The sequence below is a fragment of the Exophiala mesophila genome (genome assembly GCF_000836275.1).
Source record: "Exophiala mesophila strain CBS 40295 unplaced genomic scaffold supercont1.1, whole genome shotgun sequence".
Classification (NCBI taxonomy): domain Eukaryota; kingdom Fungi; phylum Ascomycota; class Eurotiomycetes; order Chaetothyriales; family Herpotrichiellaceae; genus Exophiala; species Exophiala mesophila.
The window spans coordinates 4,330,014-4,347,093 of NW_015622504.1; the positions used below are offsets into that span (position 1 = coordinate 4,330,014).

The 17,080-nt window shown below is 49.6% G+C and overlaps 3 protein-coding genes across 3 annotated transcripts; 2 read left to right on the forward strand and 1 right to left on the reverse strand.

The window, feature by feature from the left end:
- Positions 1–7,468: 7,468 nt before the first annotated feature.
- On the forward strand, positions 7,469–8,694 carry PV10_01381 (uncharacterized protein; the record flags this gene model as incomplete). Its single annotated transcript, XM_016365589.1, has 1 exon — positions 7,469–8,694. One exon carries the CDS (start codon positions 7,469–7,471, stop codon positions 8,663–8,665), a length of 1,197 nt encoding a protein of 398 aa, XP_016229238.1. The 3' UTR covers positions 8,666–8,694.
- Positions 8,695–9,243: 549 nt separating this feature from the next.
- PV10_01382 (uncharacterized protein) lies at positions 9,244–12,087 on the forward strand (the record flags this gene model as incomplete). Its single annotated transcript, XM_016365590.1, has 3 exons — positions 9,244–9,434; positions 9,486–9,781; positions 9,827–12,087. 3 exons carry the CDS (start codon positions 9,244–9,246, stop codon positions 11,866–11,868), a joined length of 2,529 nt encoding a protein of 842 aa, XP_016229239.1. The 3' UTR covers positions 11,869–12,087.
- Positions 12,088–13,980: 1,893 nt separating this feature from the next.
- Positions 13,981–15,934, reverse strand: PV10_01383 (uncharacterized protein; the record flags this gene model as incomplete). Its single annotated transcript, XM_016365591.1, has 4 exons — positions 13,981–14,851; positions 14,920–15,725; positions 15,785–15,861; positions 15,907–15,934. 4 exons carry the CDS (start codon positions 15,932–15,934, stop codon positions 13,981–13,983), a joined length of 1,782 nt encoding a protein of 593 aa, XP_016229240.1.
- Between the last annotated feature and the right edge of the window lie 1,146 nt (positions 15,935–17,080).

Sequence of the window (17,080 nt, forward strand, 5' to 3'; positions counted from 1 at the left end):
TACCCTCGGTTCTCTCCGTCATCCATTTTTTGCCCCAATGACAGAAATGAGCATGCATATCTGAGCTCAAACATGTTAGAAATCGACCACACAGTCATCTTGCTCCTCCTTTCTGCCAACCAAGATGCCTGAGACACCCCCAAATGCGATCAGCAAAAGGTGCGTTGAATCGAGCTTAGCCTTGCTAGTGCCCCTCGAGAGATATGCACTGAATACTTACCAAACACAGGCGTGCGCGGAATCGCGTGGCCCAGCGGTCTTTCAGAGAGCGTCAAGCCCGCTATGTCAAAGAATTAGAGCAGAAGGTTGCAGCAAGGCCACAGGACGAAAGCTCTAGGCTCAACGCGGCGGAGCAGGAAATCCGTCGCCTACGAAGTGCTCTTCAGACCACAAAATCCCGTATCTTGAGCTTGAGTACGGCGTTGTCTGGCATCACAGATAATATCAATGCGTCGTTGGATGCTCTGAGCGATTCAATCGAATTGGATCCGCTGGATGAACTGCGTGAATGCGGAGAAGGCAACACTCTAGAGCAGACAATTCAAGATCGACTCGAATTTGAGGAAGGGCCATTTGATAATGAAGCTGAGCCACGCCAATCTACTGACGAGGACGAAGTTATTGCGCAAGACACCCTACCTTTACCCGGAACCAACAATGTCGATACTATTGATAATTTGCAAGTCCCGTTAAGCAATAACGGGGAACATGGCCTAAGTAGATATGAGCGTCCATCTACCAGCGAGAATCACCACAGCAATAATTTGTCGAACACGTTCATTTTGTCACCGACCGAACTTATAAAGCCTGCAGGTGCTGCGCAGCACCTCAACTCTCATACTTTCCCGCACTTCAGCGGCCACGAAGACGTCCGGTGGTCTTTGAACGGCGACTCTCAGGCAACTGTGCAGGCTCCTTGCCCCTTTTTCCCATCTGCCGGGCCTGAACAGTCCTGGAATCTCCCTCTTACAAACGTTGCCTTCCCTCCCGGGACTGCCAGCTTTCCATCAATATTCTCGGCGCACCTTGCAGTATGCGAGTACTTCATTAAGCAGAACCAAGCCTATCGGGATCGACTTCAACCTCAAGGCATGGAATCGTGAGTGCTCAACATTACCAACTAGTGCAATGGTCCATATTAACACTTCTTAGGTTTTCAAAGCTGATCAATACGATGGTGAATATGTTCGTTCAGACCTGCTGGCCAGGTATGCGGGTATGGTGGGCATACATACAATCTGCCGCCGTGGTGGAAAAACTCATGAAGTGGAGGCTCGATTCTTGTCTTGATACTTATAAAGCTCTCCCCATAACACATCGACCCACCGCTCTTCAGCTCAGCACCACGCATCCAGCTATCATTGACTGGGCGTTCTTCCCATCGATACGGGACCGCATGATTGAGATGTACTCTCACAGCTGGATGCTGGATGAAATCGTCTGCGAATTAGTGAAGGCCTACGTCGTTGAAGCCGATCTGACCAAGCTTGTAACTGGCATGGAGAATCTTCCACCTCAGACGGGCTACTTCAGCATATGGGAAATAGTCCAAACCATTGCCCGAGAAGATAGGCAGCAGAACCAAGCGAATTTTGACCTGTGGGGAAATGGACTTCACCTCGACGAGGATCTCTTCGCAGAATCATCGAGCCCGTTTGAGATCGAGCAAGCGGATAGTGATGGGACATGGATCAAGATGCCGCTTGACCAGATCTACCAATCTCGAAAGGTAGCCTTGAAGCTTTTCAAACTACTACGCATGGATGATCGTCGAATTGTGAAACTCGACCCAGCTTTCGCAGCTGCGCATCCGGAACTATGCGACGACGTTAGTATTATTTCAACAGGGCTCGACTGTACTCTTAGGGGTAACAGCACTCCAGTATCTCGCCCCAAACCTCTTACTCGTGAGGCTATTCTAAACTATAAGATGACGCTCTGGAAGACGAACTTATGAGATCAGATAATACTAGGCATTCTTAATGATCATGGAACAATTTTGCTGCAACGACAGATGCTTTTGCTAAACTTCTGCAAACATGACCCTGCCTAATGCACTCTCAAGCACACACGTAATCCCAGGCTGGAGTTGTAGGCTCGCAGATCACGAGTGGGTCGTCCTACCAAGACACGGGGAATTTAGCCATAACCCACTGGTGCCGAGCTTTGATACACGGTGACTTCATGAGCGCGAGTTGCTCAACACAAATTGCTGTGACTTTACGACTCAAGCGCCGATACTATTGTCTAAACAACACTATTCGACATCGATTGTGGTGTTCTACCTAGAGACAGTCTCGCAATACTTGGTCAAATGGAAAGCACTGTCCTTCGAGACGTGAATGGAATCCAAGTCAGAGGCTTAGCCTCAACACCCTCAGGCGTCGAAAAATTCCTAGGTATACCATTTGCACGCGTCACTCAAAGGTTCCGACCAGCCCAGCGGGTTCCCCTGGCCAGCTTGGGCCCGAAACTCGATGCAACTGCTCTTGGACCACGTTGTCCTCAGTCTTTCAATTATGGACCCCAGCGTCGCAAGCATTTATACGAAGGAGCACCATCATCAGCAAATGATGAGGTATCTGAGGCTAACTGCCTAAACGTCAATGTTTACGTCCCACCTCAGGCTATCGCTGAAAAATCGAGGCATCCAGTTCTGGTCTGGATCCACGGTGGCGGCTGGGTATTTGGGGATGGGGGGGCCGAATATGGTATGAAACACCCTCGTCTTGTTCCTTCATCTCCTATACCAGCTTCTGATCCGAGCAGATGGGGCTCTGCTCATTGACGAGGCTTCTCGGCGTGGCAAACCGTTCGTCGTAGTGACGTTAAATTATCGACTGGGATACTATGGCTTTCTTAGTTCTCGAGAACTTCAGATGGAGGCCGAGGCAAGTAATGAACGGTATTGTCCAAATCTAGGGCTTCTCGATCAACAAATGGCTCTCGAATGGGTACGACGACACGACAGAACTGCATAATTTCTGCTAACCCCACGGCTTCAACAGGTCCAAGAAAATATCACACACTTCGGGGGCGATCCGACAAATTGCACTCTCGCCGGACAGTCCGCCGGAGCCTGGTCGGTTCTGAGCCATCTCGTCACGGATAAACCTTTGTGCAGGCGCGGACTTGTGATGTCAGCCACCGTCCTAAGTTTCCCAAGCACAGACGAGAGTCAAGCAATCTTCGATACGCTTGTTGAGAGGGCTGGTGTTGGGCGAGGCGCCTCTGCTCAGGAGAAGCTGGCTGCGTTAAGAGGCCTTAGCGACGACCAGATGACGGCGTGGCTAGATGGTGCCGTCCTCGTCAGACCAGCATGGGACCCTAGTTGGTTCTCTTCGCTCCAAAGTCACTCACGACTCGATCAAGTTGTCTCATTTCCTGAATGGGTGGAGGGTCTTGTCATCGGATCGACAAAGGATGAGACAGCCAACATCAGACCAGGCTGGCAGCCGTTCCCTACGGACACCATCGTCAATGCCATCAAATCTGTGGTTCCAAGACCGGACATGACTCCGGAAATAATCGAAACTTATGGTCTTACCTCCTCGTCCCATGAGGAGGTACTTGATGGCCTGGTCAGCCTGACCACCGAGAGCTTTTTCGGCTTATTCCCACAAGCATTGGCTCCAAGGTCAACGCCAGTCAGTGTCTACCGTTTTGAGCAAACGGATACCTTTGAGCAAAGTTTCTACAGAGACAAGGCATATCATTGCTTGGACTTGCCGTTCCTTTGGCGTTCCCCTGCTGTAGCTGGTGGTTCTGCTGATGTTTGGATGAGAGCAACGGCAGATGCGCTTACCGATGCCATTGCCACATTCGTCCATGGCCAGCAGCCGTGGGAGTGTTTCCATACTGCTCAAACTGTGATGGTCTTCAATGGAAAAGATTCCGGAGCAAGGAAATGGCCCAACAACGAGCGGTGGAAGCGGTTTTTCCCTGCCGTCGATCGCTCAACGGCTCTGGTAGATACAGGTCGGCTTTTGATGACATACAATCTGGCGCAACTGGCTCAGAGTCAACCTACTAAGTAGCCTATGCTTGGAAGCCTGGCGGGCTTGACGGCTACTGTATCACATAGATGATTGAATAAAATGCATAATGTTTTGCGTATGGGACCGGGTAACAAGTTCATGAAAATTTTAGATACCATGTTGGCGAGTCATGTCAACGGCTCATGCTCAAAATTGGAAACCTCCATTTCTCAAAGCTTCTGGAAAGGTTGATTTAGACATCGGCTCAGACGGCTGCTCGCCCAGAAGGCTTCGGTTTCTCGATGTCGTTTAAGCCGTCCACAGACCCACTATGTTCTGGCTTGGAATAGTCGCCAAGTCCAGATGCGGTTGTCAGGAGGTGGTGACAAAGAGTACAATTATGTGAGTGATCGGCAGCTCATCTCCTATACTGTGTGACTGTACAAGTCCAGTGCTCCTCACAAGACGCTATAGTCATAACACATCGAGTACCCTGGTCTTCTGACTCAATGATCTTGACAGTGATGCATCCACATGCATCTCATCAGTTAGGGTCTTCGCTTCGGCTAGGTGTTTCCAGCGATATTGTTGGTAATTTAATGTAACACTATGTAATCGCCATAGAGAAGATTGTGTAGATTACAGCACAGACTAGGCGTGATCAGACTAAGTGCATAACAAACTAATAGCTCGGTCCATGAATATTCCCCAGCCGAACAGGTTGTTTTGACAGCCTAGTGTACTACGCATATAGGTCCACTGACCTAGGAAAAAACCTATGATGGCTTACGTGTGTGCCTTTCCCCACACATCAACCTGACCATGTGCAGAATCAAGATACCCAGAGGCAGAGCTTGGGGTATCTGGGGTATCTCCACATGCTGGAGGGTTTCGAAAGGGGCTTAAGTACAAAACAAATCCTATATCGTACTACCTCACGCTTTGCATACCTACAGCAATCACACGTGGTCCAACTCAGAAGCAATCATGGCTCAACAAGTCGAACCTGAAGTCGAGGCCACGAAGCCAAAGTATGATACCAAACACGCCGACGAGCTGTCGCTTGAGAACGACGATGAGCTTTTGTTGGATGGTAAAGACCCCCGCATAAAGGCCATCAAACGAAAGACCGATCTCAGAATATGTGCTCTGCTCGGGCTTCTTTACATGATGGCGGCCATTGATCGTGTCAACTTGGGTGTAAGTACGCTTCGTTGTGGTAGCCTGATCTAGTACACTGACAATGAGCAGAACGCGTACGCTCTCACGAACACTATCTACAAACATCTTCTCTAATTTTTCTTAGTGTGGTTGCGGGCATGGGAGTCAGCCTAGACCTTCAAGGAAATGCATACGTGAGTCTGACCTACTGCAACTAGATCTCACCTCGTACTATGGCTGATGAACCTGCTACAGACCTTGCTCATCCTCGTCTTCTTCCCCTTTTACATTGCCTTTCAACCTCCTGCAATTGCAATTGCCCGAAAGGTCCGGCCCCGTCGCTTCATCACGTTCATTGTTGTAGCATGGGGCATTGTGACCGTAGGTCACGGTCTGGTTACCAGCTGGCGCCAGATGCTCGCCCTTCGAGCCTTGTTAGGTATCCTTGAAGCTGGGTACTTTTCTACAGCCGCTTATCTGGTCAGCACCTGGTATATCAGAAGTAGGTTGCACTGAAGACCAATGGTATGAGAAGTAGCATGCTGATAACAAGCAGGGGAAGTCGCGAAACGGAATTCGTCGTTCTACCTGTTCGGTAGCATGTTGGGTGGATTTGGTGGTATACTAGCATATGGGGTTCGTCAGTAATGCTTCCAGACTCAGAAAATTGCTCACAAGAATCATAGCTCCAACAAATGGACGGAGTTGGCGGCAAAGAAGGCTGGCGATGGATTTTCATTATGGAAGGAGTCATCACAATCGCCATGGGTCTTCCAGCCTACGTGATCCTGGTGGACTTTCCTGAGGAGGCTCCTAGATCTTGGAAGTTCATTAACGAAGAAGAAGCGAAGCTCATCGTGGCCAGAATCAATGCCGACCGCCGCGATGTCATCACTCCACCTTTCAACCTCAAGCATTACCTGAGCCACGCCAAAGACTGGAAGATCTGGTTTTTTGCCCTCAACTTCTGCATGACTTCTGTTGTCAACTATGCTGTCGCTTACTTCCTACCTATCGTTCTTCGAAACGAATTGGGGTTCTCTGTAGCGGCAGCACAATGCCTCAATGCTCCAGTAAGTGGTGGTTGATCATGCGTTAGTGATATGGGGGGCTAATTGTGGATTCCAGTGCTACGTCTTCGCCATCATTCTCGGCGTTTCGGAGAGTTACTTCTCTGACAAGTGGAACCTTCGAGCCCCTTTCTTCCTGTTCAACTGTGCTCTAGCGGTCATGGGTGTCTGTGTCCTGGGCTTCGCTAAGCCGAGCGGTGTTCGATACTTTGGCGCCTTCTTCATTGTGGGGCCTGCGTTTTCCAACATTCCGTTCGCCCTCACCTACCAGGCAAACAACATCCTTGGCCAGTGGAAGCGTGCGTTCTGCTCAGCGACGATTGTTGCTGCAGGTGGTGTTGGAGGTATCATTGGCTCTTTGGTCTTCAGAAACCAGGACGCTCCAGCGTACCGGTTAGTTACACTTTGATCCCCAACTATGATGACATGATATGCTGAACTATTCTTGCAGTCCGGGTTTGTACGCCTGTCTCACGGCAGCTGGACTTTGTGTCATCTCGATGTGCACGACGACCGCTTATTTTGTCTCGCAAAACAAAAAGGCTGACAGAGGCGAGACGGTGATCGAAGGTGATCCACTTTTCCGATACACTTATTAGCGTTTTCGAAGCCGGGATACCACAACACCTCAGCCGTAGGGAAGGCTGGACGGAGGGAGCTGGCAGAAAACGAATCTAAGATAGTCGTCAGAGTGTGGATCCGAAGTCCATTTGAAGGCCTGATAGTGTACCAAGGAGTTGAGGACAAGGCTGTTAACCCAGGGGCTTGGGTGAGGACCGTCATCTCAACATTCCCTCCTATAGAAAGTAAGGTCTGCAAGGCTGTGGCCTCCTTTTACATTATGACATGTCCTTCTCGCCTGACACGATTTTCGACGGTCTTGAATACAAAAGTGCGGTTGCATTACATGACATTACCAAGTCGAATGTTGTTAGTCTTCCGAAAACGTGGTGTGGTCAGAGTTAGTGTTACTGGCTCGTTGGGGTCCTGGTTATGTATTGGTGCCGGAACAATCCAAGTTCCTATAGGCTGTGATAGGGCCAAAACCCAGATTCGTAATCTTTAGCAGGGATGATACCATCCGTTGGTGATGAACCACACAAAGACAAGGTTTGGTGCGGAGAACTCCTACCAACATCGACAGACTCCTACCGAGGCCGAAGAGACCAGTACATAATTCGAAGATTAACGTGGTTGGGCATGATCCTTCACATACCTGTTTGAACGTTCCATCAATACTCGGTAAATTTCTCGTCCAAAATGGCTGCTTCTGTGCAGAATCTCGCAACGTCATCCTTGAAGTTAGACGGTGCATCAGCAGCATCGTTGTCTTTCGAGGCATTCGATCTTCCTTCCGGCAATCAACGAGTCCTTGGCCAACCGCATCCAGAAGGGACTGTCATCCCGCTGGCTCTCCGTCCCTCAAGCTATGGAAACAAAGAACTTGACCTGGACACTGTTGTCGACACCATCAAGTCTCTTCAGGCCAATGATGGCATCCTAACCAAGAAACTGGCAGTACATGGAACCCTGCTCTTCCGAGGCCTGCCAATTCACAATGCCCATGATTTTAGCAAGTTTGCCCATGCCTTCGGATATCAGCCACATGAAATCATCGGAATTGTTGTCGACCGACCCCTCCTGGCACCCAACGTGGCGCCAGCCAACGAGGCACCAAAAGAAGTTCTGATCTATAACCATAATGAATCGCCTCAAGTACCACACGCGCCTGAGTACATCTTCTTCTATAGCCACAAAGCACCCGAGATTGGAGGGGAAACTCCAATCTCTTCCTCACTCGAGCTCTTCCATCGAGCCAAGGAGGAAATACCCGATTTCATTTCAGAGTTGTCTGCAAAGGGTGTTCTCAGCAAGGTTACATACAGGGTGGATAAACAATATGAAGGTGGCTCAACCTTGAAGCAAGCCTTTGGAAAGAATATTGAAGACGGTGATGACGAGGCCACACGACGGGCAAAGATCGAGGCTCAGATTGCCCGCTATGGGCGGGGCAAACACACTACATTTGAATGGGTGGATGAGTCCACTCTCGTCTTGACACACAGACTGCCTGCCATCCGAACTCAGCCTGACACGCACTTGCCCACGCTCTTCACCGGCCTGGCAGCCTACTGGAAGAACGTGCAGGTGAATCAGGATGCTACAGGGCTTGCTCGAAAGAAAGCCGTAGAGCAGTTGTATGGAGATGGAACGACTATTCCTGTCAAGTATCTCGAGGCTCTTGCCAAGATAACCGATGAGATTCGTGTGCTTCACAAATGGCAGCGAGGTGATGTGCTTGTCTATGACAACATCATTGCACAACACGGAAGACAACCCTGGGGAGGAGAACAATCGTCTCGCGTTGTGCTTGCAAGTCTGTTCGACGGACACAAGGTGCCCGGAGCATATTCCTCCGACGACTGGGCCCAGGTTGTGCAAGCCATTGACGGTTAATTCGTCATGGATGTGTAGCTGAACTGAATGAAGTGTCTGGGTAGAAATTTCGCAAAGGAATTTTGCAGAAGTTGTAGCTCATAACATAATGTGGCATATTTCGATTGTTTCATTCTTTGAATATGTCCCTGCGCATCTGCCCCGTATGTATATATTAATCAGAATTTTCGAGTTGTGTGAATGGCAATGATCCATTGAGTCTAGGAAAGGGAAAATAGGAGGATATGATATCACGTGTTGATAAGGATTGCCCAGCCTGTTCAGATAACCCGCCTAAAAGTAGATTATGACGTCAGACACCATCCCCACGACGACAGTCCTTGTTTGGTGCCTATAATCTTCATCAACCTCAGTATTACGATCCACGATGATGAACTACCAGATGATCAATCATCCATTCCAAATTCAAAAGCTTGAGTTGAGATCCTAGACACTATCTTCAATATTAGGACAGGCGAAGTAGACTCACGAGAAATGACGTAGTAAGCACCACAACATTGGGACGATGGACATGATGAAGGACAAGGCAAGTTAATCACAGAAACAGCTGTCTATACGAGATTCATATGGAACTGAACATGTATCTGCCTCAGACACCAGGAGCCGGTGGGCATCGAGGAACGGGGTCCACCTCTTTTGCTGCCATAGGCGCCACTCTTGTTCCCACCGTTATCACAGCAGCCGCTTTCCTGGTTGCCTTTATCTTGTTACGGTCGAGATACCGAAACATCTATGCACCAAGAACGTACTTCCGCACAATACCTCGAGGGTAGGCCAGTCATGATCGGTCCGTTGAGAGCTTGAAACTAAGAACCAATAGGGATCGTACCCCTTCTTCTTCTAGCCATGCCACTGTGTCGTGGTTTCATGATTTTCGTATCCTTGACGATAAATTCGTCCTCCGCCACTCATCACTAGACGCCTATCTCTTCCTGCGATATCTTCGAATGCTGGTCTTGATATCCGTGGTTGGATGTGTTGTGGCGTGGCCGGTACTCTTTCCGGTCAACGCCACCGCCGGAGGGGATGCTTCCGAATTGGACAAGATCAGTTTCAGCAATGTGAATGATCCCAAAAAGCTTTATGCCCACGCTATTGTCGCATGGATCTTTCTTGGTGAGGTCATCGATGCTGTTCGTTAAGGTCATCTAACTTGGATAGGTTTTATCATGCTTCTCATCACCCGAGAACGCATGTTCGTCATTGGGTTGCGTCAGGCATATCAAGCGACACCAAAAAATGCTTCAAGGCTGTCGTCACGAGTAGTCCTGTTCCTCTCGGTCCCCCTTGACTGGCTTAAACCAGAACATTTGCAACGTCATTTTGGACCAGATGCTATTCGAAGTTGGAACGTCTCCTCGCTTGAGGGTGTCGAGCAAATAGTCGCGACGCGGGATGTCAAAGTTGATGAGCTCGAGCAGGCGGAATTGAAACTCCTCAAGAAGCGTCATCGCAAACACTCAACCGGCACAGGCGGTGGAAGTTCCAACGATGTCACAGACGATCGGCCACATCATCGGTCTTACGTCGTGGTTGGCAAGAAGTCAGATACGATTGCTCGCTTGAGACAAGAACTACCTGAGATCGCCTCTGATCTGGCGCAACGTCGTCGTGCAGATAAGTCGTCTCCAAGTCATGGGTATGGAGCAATGTTTGTCGAATTCAAGGATCAAGTCAGCGCCAATCAGGCCTTTCAGCAATTCCACCACCCCGCGCCCTTTGCTTTGCAGCCCAAGTTCATCGGCGTACAGCCCAAAGAGGTGCTCTGGCAAAATCTGAACCTGGAACCAACGATTAGAGTGTCATATTCGTACATTGCCATGGCAGTCGCTGTTGCGACCATTATTCTGTGGTCCATTCCAGTTGGTATCATTGGGACCATATCCAATCTCAATTATTTGACCGACAAGGTGCGATTCCTGAGATTTCTGAACGATCTACCGGATCCAATCCTGGGATTAATCACCGGGCTTGTTCCTCCACTACTGCTCAGCACCGTGGTTTCGTATGTGCCATATTACTTCAAGTGGCTAGCTACGATATCCGGTCAACCCACATCTAAAGAGGTGGTCAAATGGGCTCAGACATGGAACTTTGTCTTTCAGGTGGTCCAAGTCTTCCTAATCACAACTTTTTCCTCGGGTGCTGCAGCTGTTGCTACCAAGATTGCCAACGATCCCAAATCGATCCCGACTCTGCTGGCGAAGAACTTGCCCAAAGCCTCCAACTTTTATTTGACATACTTCATCATTCAGGGAATCGGAACTGCATCCAAGAACATCATCAACTACTCTGACCTGCTGCAATTCCTCTTCTACTACAATGTGATGAGCAAAACGCCACGACAAAAGTACAACACGTACATCCAGACCAAGGGCATCAGTTGGTTTAATGTCTTCCCCAAGTTCACGAACTTTGCCGTCATTGCGATAGCATACTCGTGTATCGCGCCACTGGTTTTGGGGTTTGCGGCTGTGGGGATCTACTTGTTCTACCTCAGCTACAGATACAATCTTCTGTATGTGATCCAAGTGAAGTCGGAAACTCGAGGGGAGTCCTACACCCGAGCACTGCAACACTTGATGGTGGGCGTCTATCTGTCCGAGCTATGCTTGATTGGATTGTTTGGAATCAAGAAAGCGTCAGGAGCGTCAACTCTTCTGGTGATTCTATTCCTGACCACGATCTTGTATCATTTGACAATCAATCGATACCTAGGACCGCTAGAGATGTATCTGCCTGTGGAAGCATTGACCAACGTTGATGAAGAATCGCGCTTACTGGATTCTAATGGTGCTACTAATCCAAGCGAGGATTCTCGGATCTACAGACTTGGTCGAGGCAAGATCCCTACGGTACTGCTGGACCCTTTGGCGTCATTCCTCGAACCACACGTATTCGCCTCACAAGAGGCATTGCGTCCTTGGCTCCAGGATCCTGAAGGCGAATACGAGGAAACCGTGTCGTATACGAAAGAACAGCTGGAGAACGCGTATCTGAATCCAGCTTTGACTTCCAAGACACCTAAGATCTGGCTGCCGAAAGACTCGAATGGCCTATCAAACAAAGAAGTGGAGGACAACGAAAAAGCAGGACTACCTTGTACGAATGACGGCGCAACGCTCGATCATGAGTCCAAGATCCGATGGAATACGGAGGATTTCAGTACCGTGCCAATATTCAAAGAGGCCACAAAATTCTGAGCATGGTGTAATGCTAGGGTAAGATTGATGTACGATGAAGTTTCTGTGTTGCAGATCTCGGGTTGAGAGGCCCTTCGCCCACGAGTTAATCGTGGTATAGCAAGCATGAATTGCAAACAGGCAAAAATCTAGAGGATAAGAACTCAAATGATGGCCTGGTTAGAGCGACTGTCCATCAGGGGACAGCTACAGTATGAAAAAGCGTGCAGGTAGTTGGGCACGACCATATCACAGTATCCATGTATCCTCTGGGCTTGAAACGTCTTTAAAAGATCAGTACATCGTGACTCATCAATCCCCGACGAAAACGGTACGTACAACAACATTTTGCTAAGTACTTTTGGCAGAGGGATATCCCCAACCACGCTCGATTGATATAGCTGATTTAATAGGATTGAATCATCTGCCGTGCAAGCATAACGGGCCTCGGCCTCCTCACTTCCCGCTCCTTGGCCATGCCAAACTCCATGAATTGGTTGCTTATCCCAAGCCTCTCGCTTCCGCGGGGAAATGCCCAATACAACCAGGCCCAAGGTGGCCCCTCGGCCGCCCCGTCCCCCAAAAGACCCTTGCCGTGACCCATGGTGGCACCATATCAATGCCAATTAGACTTAAGCGTCACCATGAAGTTTCTTTGTCTGCCGAGGCGATGTAGCCAATTCTAGCCAACCACCCAACCACCCAGCCAGGATTACGGGGAACTCTAGACCTAAACCATGACGGGTACGCCTGAATAGATCGATTGTAGAGAGAGGGGAAACTGAACGGAGTGGGTCAGGAACGAGATCCATGAGGGATGATAAACTCAAGTAACTGCTTAGACCTACGCCTGGCCTCATGTTTCAATTCAAAGTCACAATTTGGCTAGTTCTTTCTGCATCTCCGTCCCCAGGGCACTTGCATCGTTCGATCACTACGAGATATCGTCAACAGGAAGAAGTATTACTTCATCCTCACGATTGGACATCGACAAAGACAAATAAGATAAAGAGCCGGCGCGGGGCGCCTCTGACTTCACTGACTGGCATCGTGAAGTTGTACCTCCCCACCACAGCACTGCCCAGGAGCAAACACTGTGAAACGATTTAGGCCGTTTGCTTTGTCCGACAAGTGAGTGTTGCACTCGAAAAGACCATTCAAAGTCATTGATCGGATACGTCGATTAAGATAATTCTCTCGTTTCTGACTTTTGGTCCTCTCAACCACCAACTCCACCAACAACCCCATCGCCAATGCCTACCCCAGCTCGCCCATTGTCGTTCTCTCGACCATCCGAGACAGCAGTCTCGACAATCAAATCCAACCCCGACACAGACATCAAGTCCCCATCACCCTGGAAATCACGACTCTTCCGACGCCGGCAATCCAGTCGAAACTGGTCAATTGATTTCAACTCATCATATCCTTACTCGATGGACTCAACGGCGGCTGTGTCAGTGTCGTCGACGACGACGATTTCCGACTCGAGCATTCTCGCCATTGATCAAAGTTCAACCGATTTGGATCCGAAGGCCATTGTTTCCATAGAGTTCCCTTCTCAACCAGCACTGTCCCTGCAGAAGGCACCATCCTCATCCTCTCCTTTCGACCGCCTTTTAAGATCTGATGTCAATTACGCTTCGTCTTTGCACTCTCGTTCATCGGCCGATTACCACGAGTCCCAGGCTCAGACGTGTCGAGATTTCCTCAGATGAAGCTCATGCTGGCTCTACTGTGTTTGAGTGGCTGTGTTGCACTTGGTATGGACGGGGACGTGGTCGAGGCGACTGTCGGATTGGTGTTTTTCTGGAACGACTTCTATGATTATGGTGATGATATTACCTTGTGACCTCGACTGGTGGCTGAAGAGGCGTCCTTGACTGGACGCAGCGCATCTTGGATGAAGAAACACTGGTATTGGCATTATCCTAAATCAATCAATCAAGGGCTCAAAGCCTTACGAATGACATGCATATCTACATATTTTAAAAGATCACACTACCAAAGCTACCTTTGACCCATATTCTCCAATTTCGTTTTCGTCATGTCGACACAAAGTCTAGAGGTTCGACAAAATATTCATCACCATGTCTTGGGTCACTATTCCTCTTACAACAACCCCTTCGCATAATATCACTTCAGAAGTGGCGTTGTCTCAGAAGTCGCAGCCTTTGATGTGGGCAGATTGGCCAACGCCCACTCCCTCACCACACCCTTGTAATCGGTGGATGTATAAGGCGCAAAAAGCTCGGCAAAGACATTTGATTTGCGCCAATATCTCAGTTTGAGATCCTGCAGCAACGTGTCCATGTACGGGAGCTGGTCAAACACTAGATCGGGGATGAACCGACCATGGCCATACGGCGCTCTGTGTCTGACGTACCGGCTCATCAGCGCCGTGTCCTTGTACACGTTGGACCGGTCAATGTCGAGCTTATTGTTGAGATAGGCATATGCCCATAGACACTGCAGCTCGCACCGCGGGGTATTGGCTAGATTCGAGAACATGCTGATGAAGACGAGCGAATTATCGCCTCTGGACGTCGGCCCCGGCGGCGCAATGCCACGATATAATTGAAATGGGGTGTAGTTCAGCTCGGGATACAGACTGGGGTCGTATGGTCGTACAGGCTGGGGAGTGTCGGAGCTTGGTGACAGGTGTGGCCCGATAAGCAGACGGGGGAAACTAGCTGCGATTTGGGCATCTGCGGCTTTGTTAAGGGCGCTCCAGAATTCATGCTGTTCTTGTGTGAACGAGGTTGAAGGTACACCAAGATCGGCATGGCTCGAGGTTGGCGTAAACTGTAGCGTTGGTTTGGCGGAAAACCCCGTGGCCGTGACCAATACATCGACATTCAAAGCTTGGCCATTGAGGAGATTGATTTGGCCTTCAGACAAATGCGAGATGTCCTCTCGGTGCACTCGAACTTGACCGCTCTTCAAAAGGCTGTAGAAGTCTTGGTCGTAGCTCAGCACGCCAGACGCGGTCCCGTACCAAAAGGGGCTAGAAGGAGATTGATTGATTAGTCTAGTCGGGCGGTTCATCGCGGATCAAGATAGTCGTTCACCTACCCGGTTTCCGGCTCTAGGACTTTGGTTTTCTCGTCGTTGAGCATGCCACAATCGCCTAGAGTCTTGACGTGGATGTTTGTCCAGAATTTCTGCGCAATCTTCTTGCCTAGTGTGGTGAAGTGTAGAAAGGCACGCAAATATCGCATGCCATCATTCCACAAGCAGGGGCTGAAAACGGAGACGATCCTTCGACTCGGCAACTGTTCACGCAGAGCTTTGAATGGTCCTAGATATGTGTGACTTGGAAAGATCCATTCGGGACCTTTTCCTGACTTGCGAATAATCCACTCAACCGTCCGGCCCTTTGAGGCTGCTAAGTAGACTGCGTCGTAGGCGGACTTGCCACCTCCAAGGACGGCGACTGACTCTGTACTGGATGTCGCAGACAGAACATCCCCTCGCTTACCGAGCTCACCGGAATGGATAATGGGACGATTGAAAGTTTCTGCGCCTCGAATTGACGGGCGGTGCGGAACGTTGGTAGCGCCGACGGCGACGATGAGTTTGCGGCTCTGCAAAGTGCCATCCACTTCCCTGTCGAGTCTGACGACCCAGCCCGTGCCTGATGGATCTCTCGAAACTTCAAGAACTTTTGACCCCAGAGATATTCGACTGATCAGGTCTGCTCGCTCGGCGTATTCTTGAAGATACTGATGCATGACCTCACCTGTGACATGCTGGCCTGGTTTGATGCCGAACCGATCGTCCATATAAAAATCAGAGAAATCGATCCTGTTCCGGACGTTGTTGGTCTTCAAGCCGGGGAAAAGGTTCTCCTGGGCCCAGACGCCACCGAGGGATTTGTTCTGGCAGTTCAATTGTCAACCGCATGACCTCTGGCATGATAGCGATGCTGTGAACTCACACCATCAAGGATTTTGAGTTGGGCGTCTGGTTCGCACTCGAGGATTGTTTTCGCCGCGCATAGTCCTGACGGGCCTGCTACCTGTGAGCCCAATAGACATGTTGGCGTTGAAGTGTACCTACCAGCGCCGATGACAATATAATCGAGCATAGCTTCAAGCGACGTCTAGGCCTCCCTTTCCTCAAATCTGCCAAGGATGCTTGAAAGAACAACCACCGTGGAGGGTCGAATTGAAAAGGTGGTGGCCTTGAATCGCAGATGCGGCCATATGGGGCGCAAAGGTTGATAAACCAGCGAAGAGGCTGTTGTCAGATGGCAAAGGATCAGTGGGCTGACCGTAAGCGAGACCCTCCATCACGCCTTCGGTTGCGCGTCGATCACAGATATGCGTTGGTGGCTATCAGTAAGCGTAAGCACCCCAATGAGAAAGCAATGTGGCTACACCATGGCTTGGAGAAAACCACTCCCGAAAGGATTGCCAACGAAGCTTAATATGCAAGGCGTCGAAGTGCTTGCGACTCGTCTAAACAATTCGATAAATGAAGAAACGAAAGAAGCAATAAGCAATATTTCGGGCACTCAATCCTACTGGAAATGGCACGGGGCGTTGTTAGCGGGGTCAGCCGCACCAAAATCATAAGGCATGAGTATGTAATATCATCAGCTTACTCTCGCACCGCGCCAGTCAATCAGAACGGGTCGAACGTGAAGAGTATTTGGAAGCAGATGTGGTGGCATTTGAGCACGGGTCCTTGAGAGGAATGTGTTTGGGTTAGATGGCATGGGATGAAGAAAGGCATATAAAAGACCATTGTAAGCTTTGATTGCCTGCCATCCCGAGCTTTTGCTGGTTGGGGATGTAGCTTTATTAGGGCACGTTTGAAATATTCCGGGGTCGGGGGGTGTCTAGCCTCATTGGATCTCCCCTGACAGTGGAAATAGAGAACAGTTAGAGCAACGACATGGGAGATTGATATAGGACCGAGAAAGAGAATAGAAGAGGTGAAGACACCCACGGGGTGTAAATCGGGTGTCACAAGGAGTATACGAGGATGGACGTATACACACGTACGTTATACGAGGAAGCTGATTGCTCGCATCTTGATACTCCTCAAGTCCTGTACTCCGTATTTTAGCCTGTGCTTCAGTGTGATCTGATCTTCAGGTACTTAGGCGTTCCACTCTGGCGGCCTCGGTTCCTCGATTCCCACCAACATCCAATCCTCCTGAAAGTCACCCCCTCTGCTCGTCCACTTCCTCAACTCATGAAAAAGTAGCAAATCGAGGACCTTATTA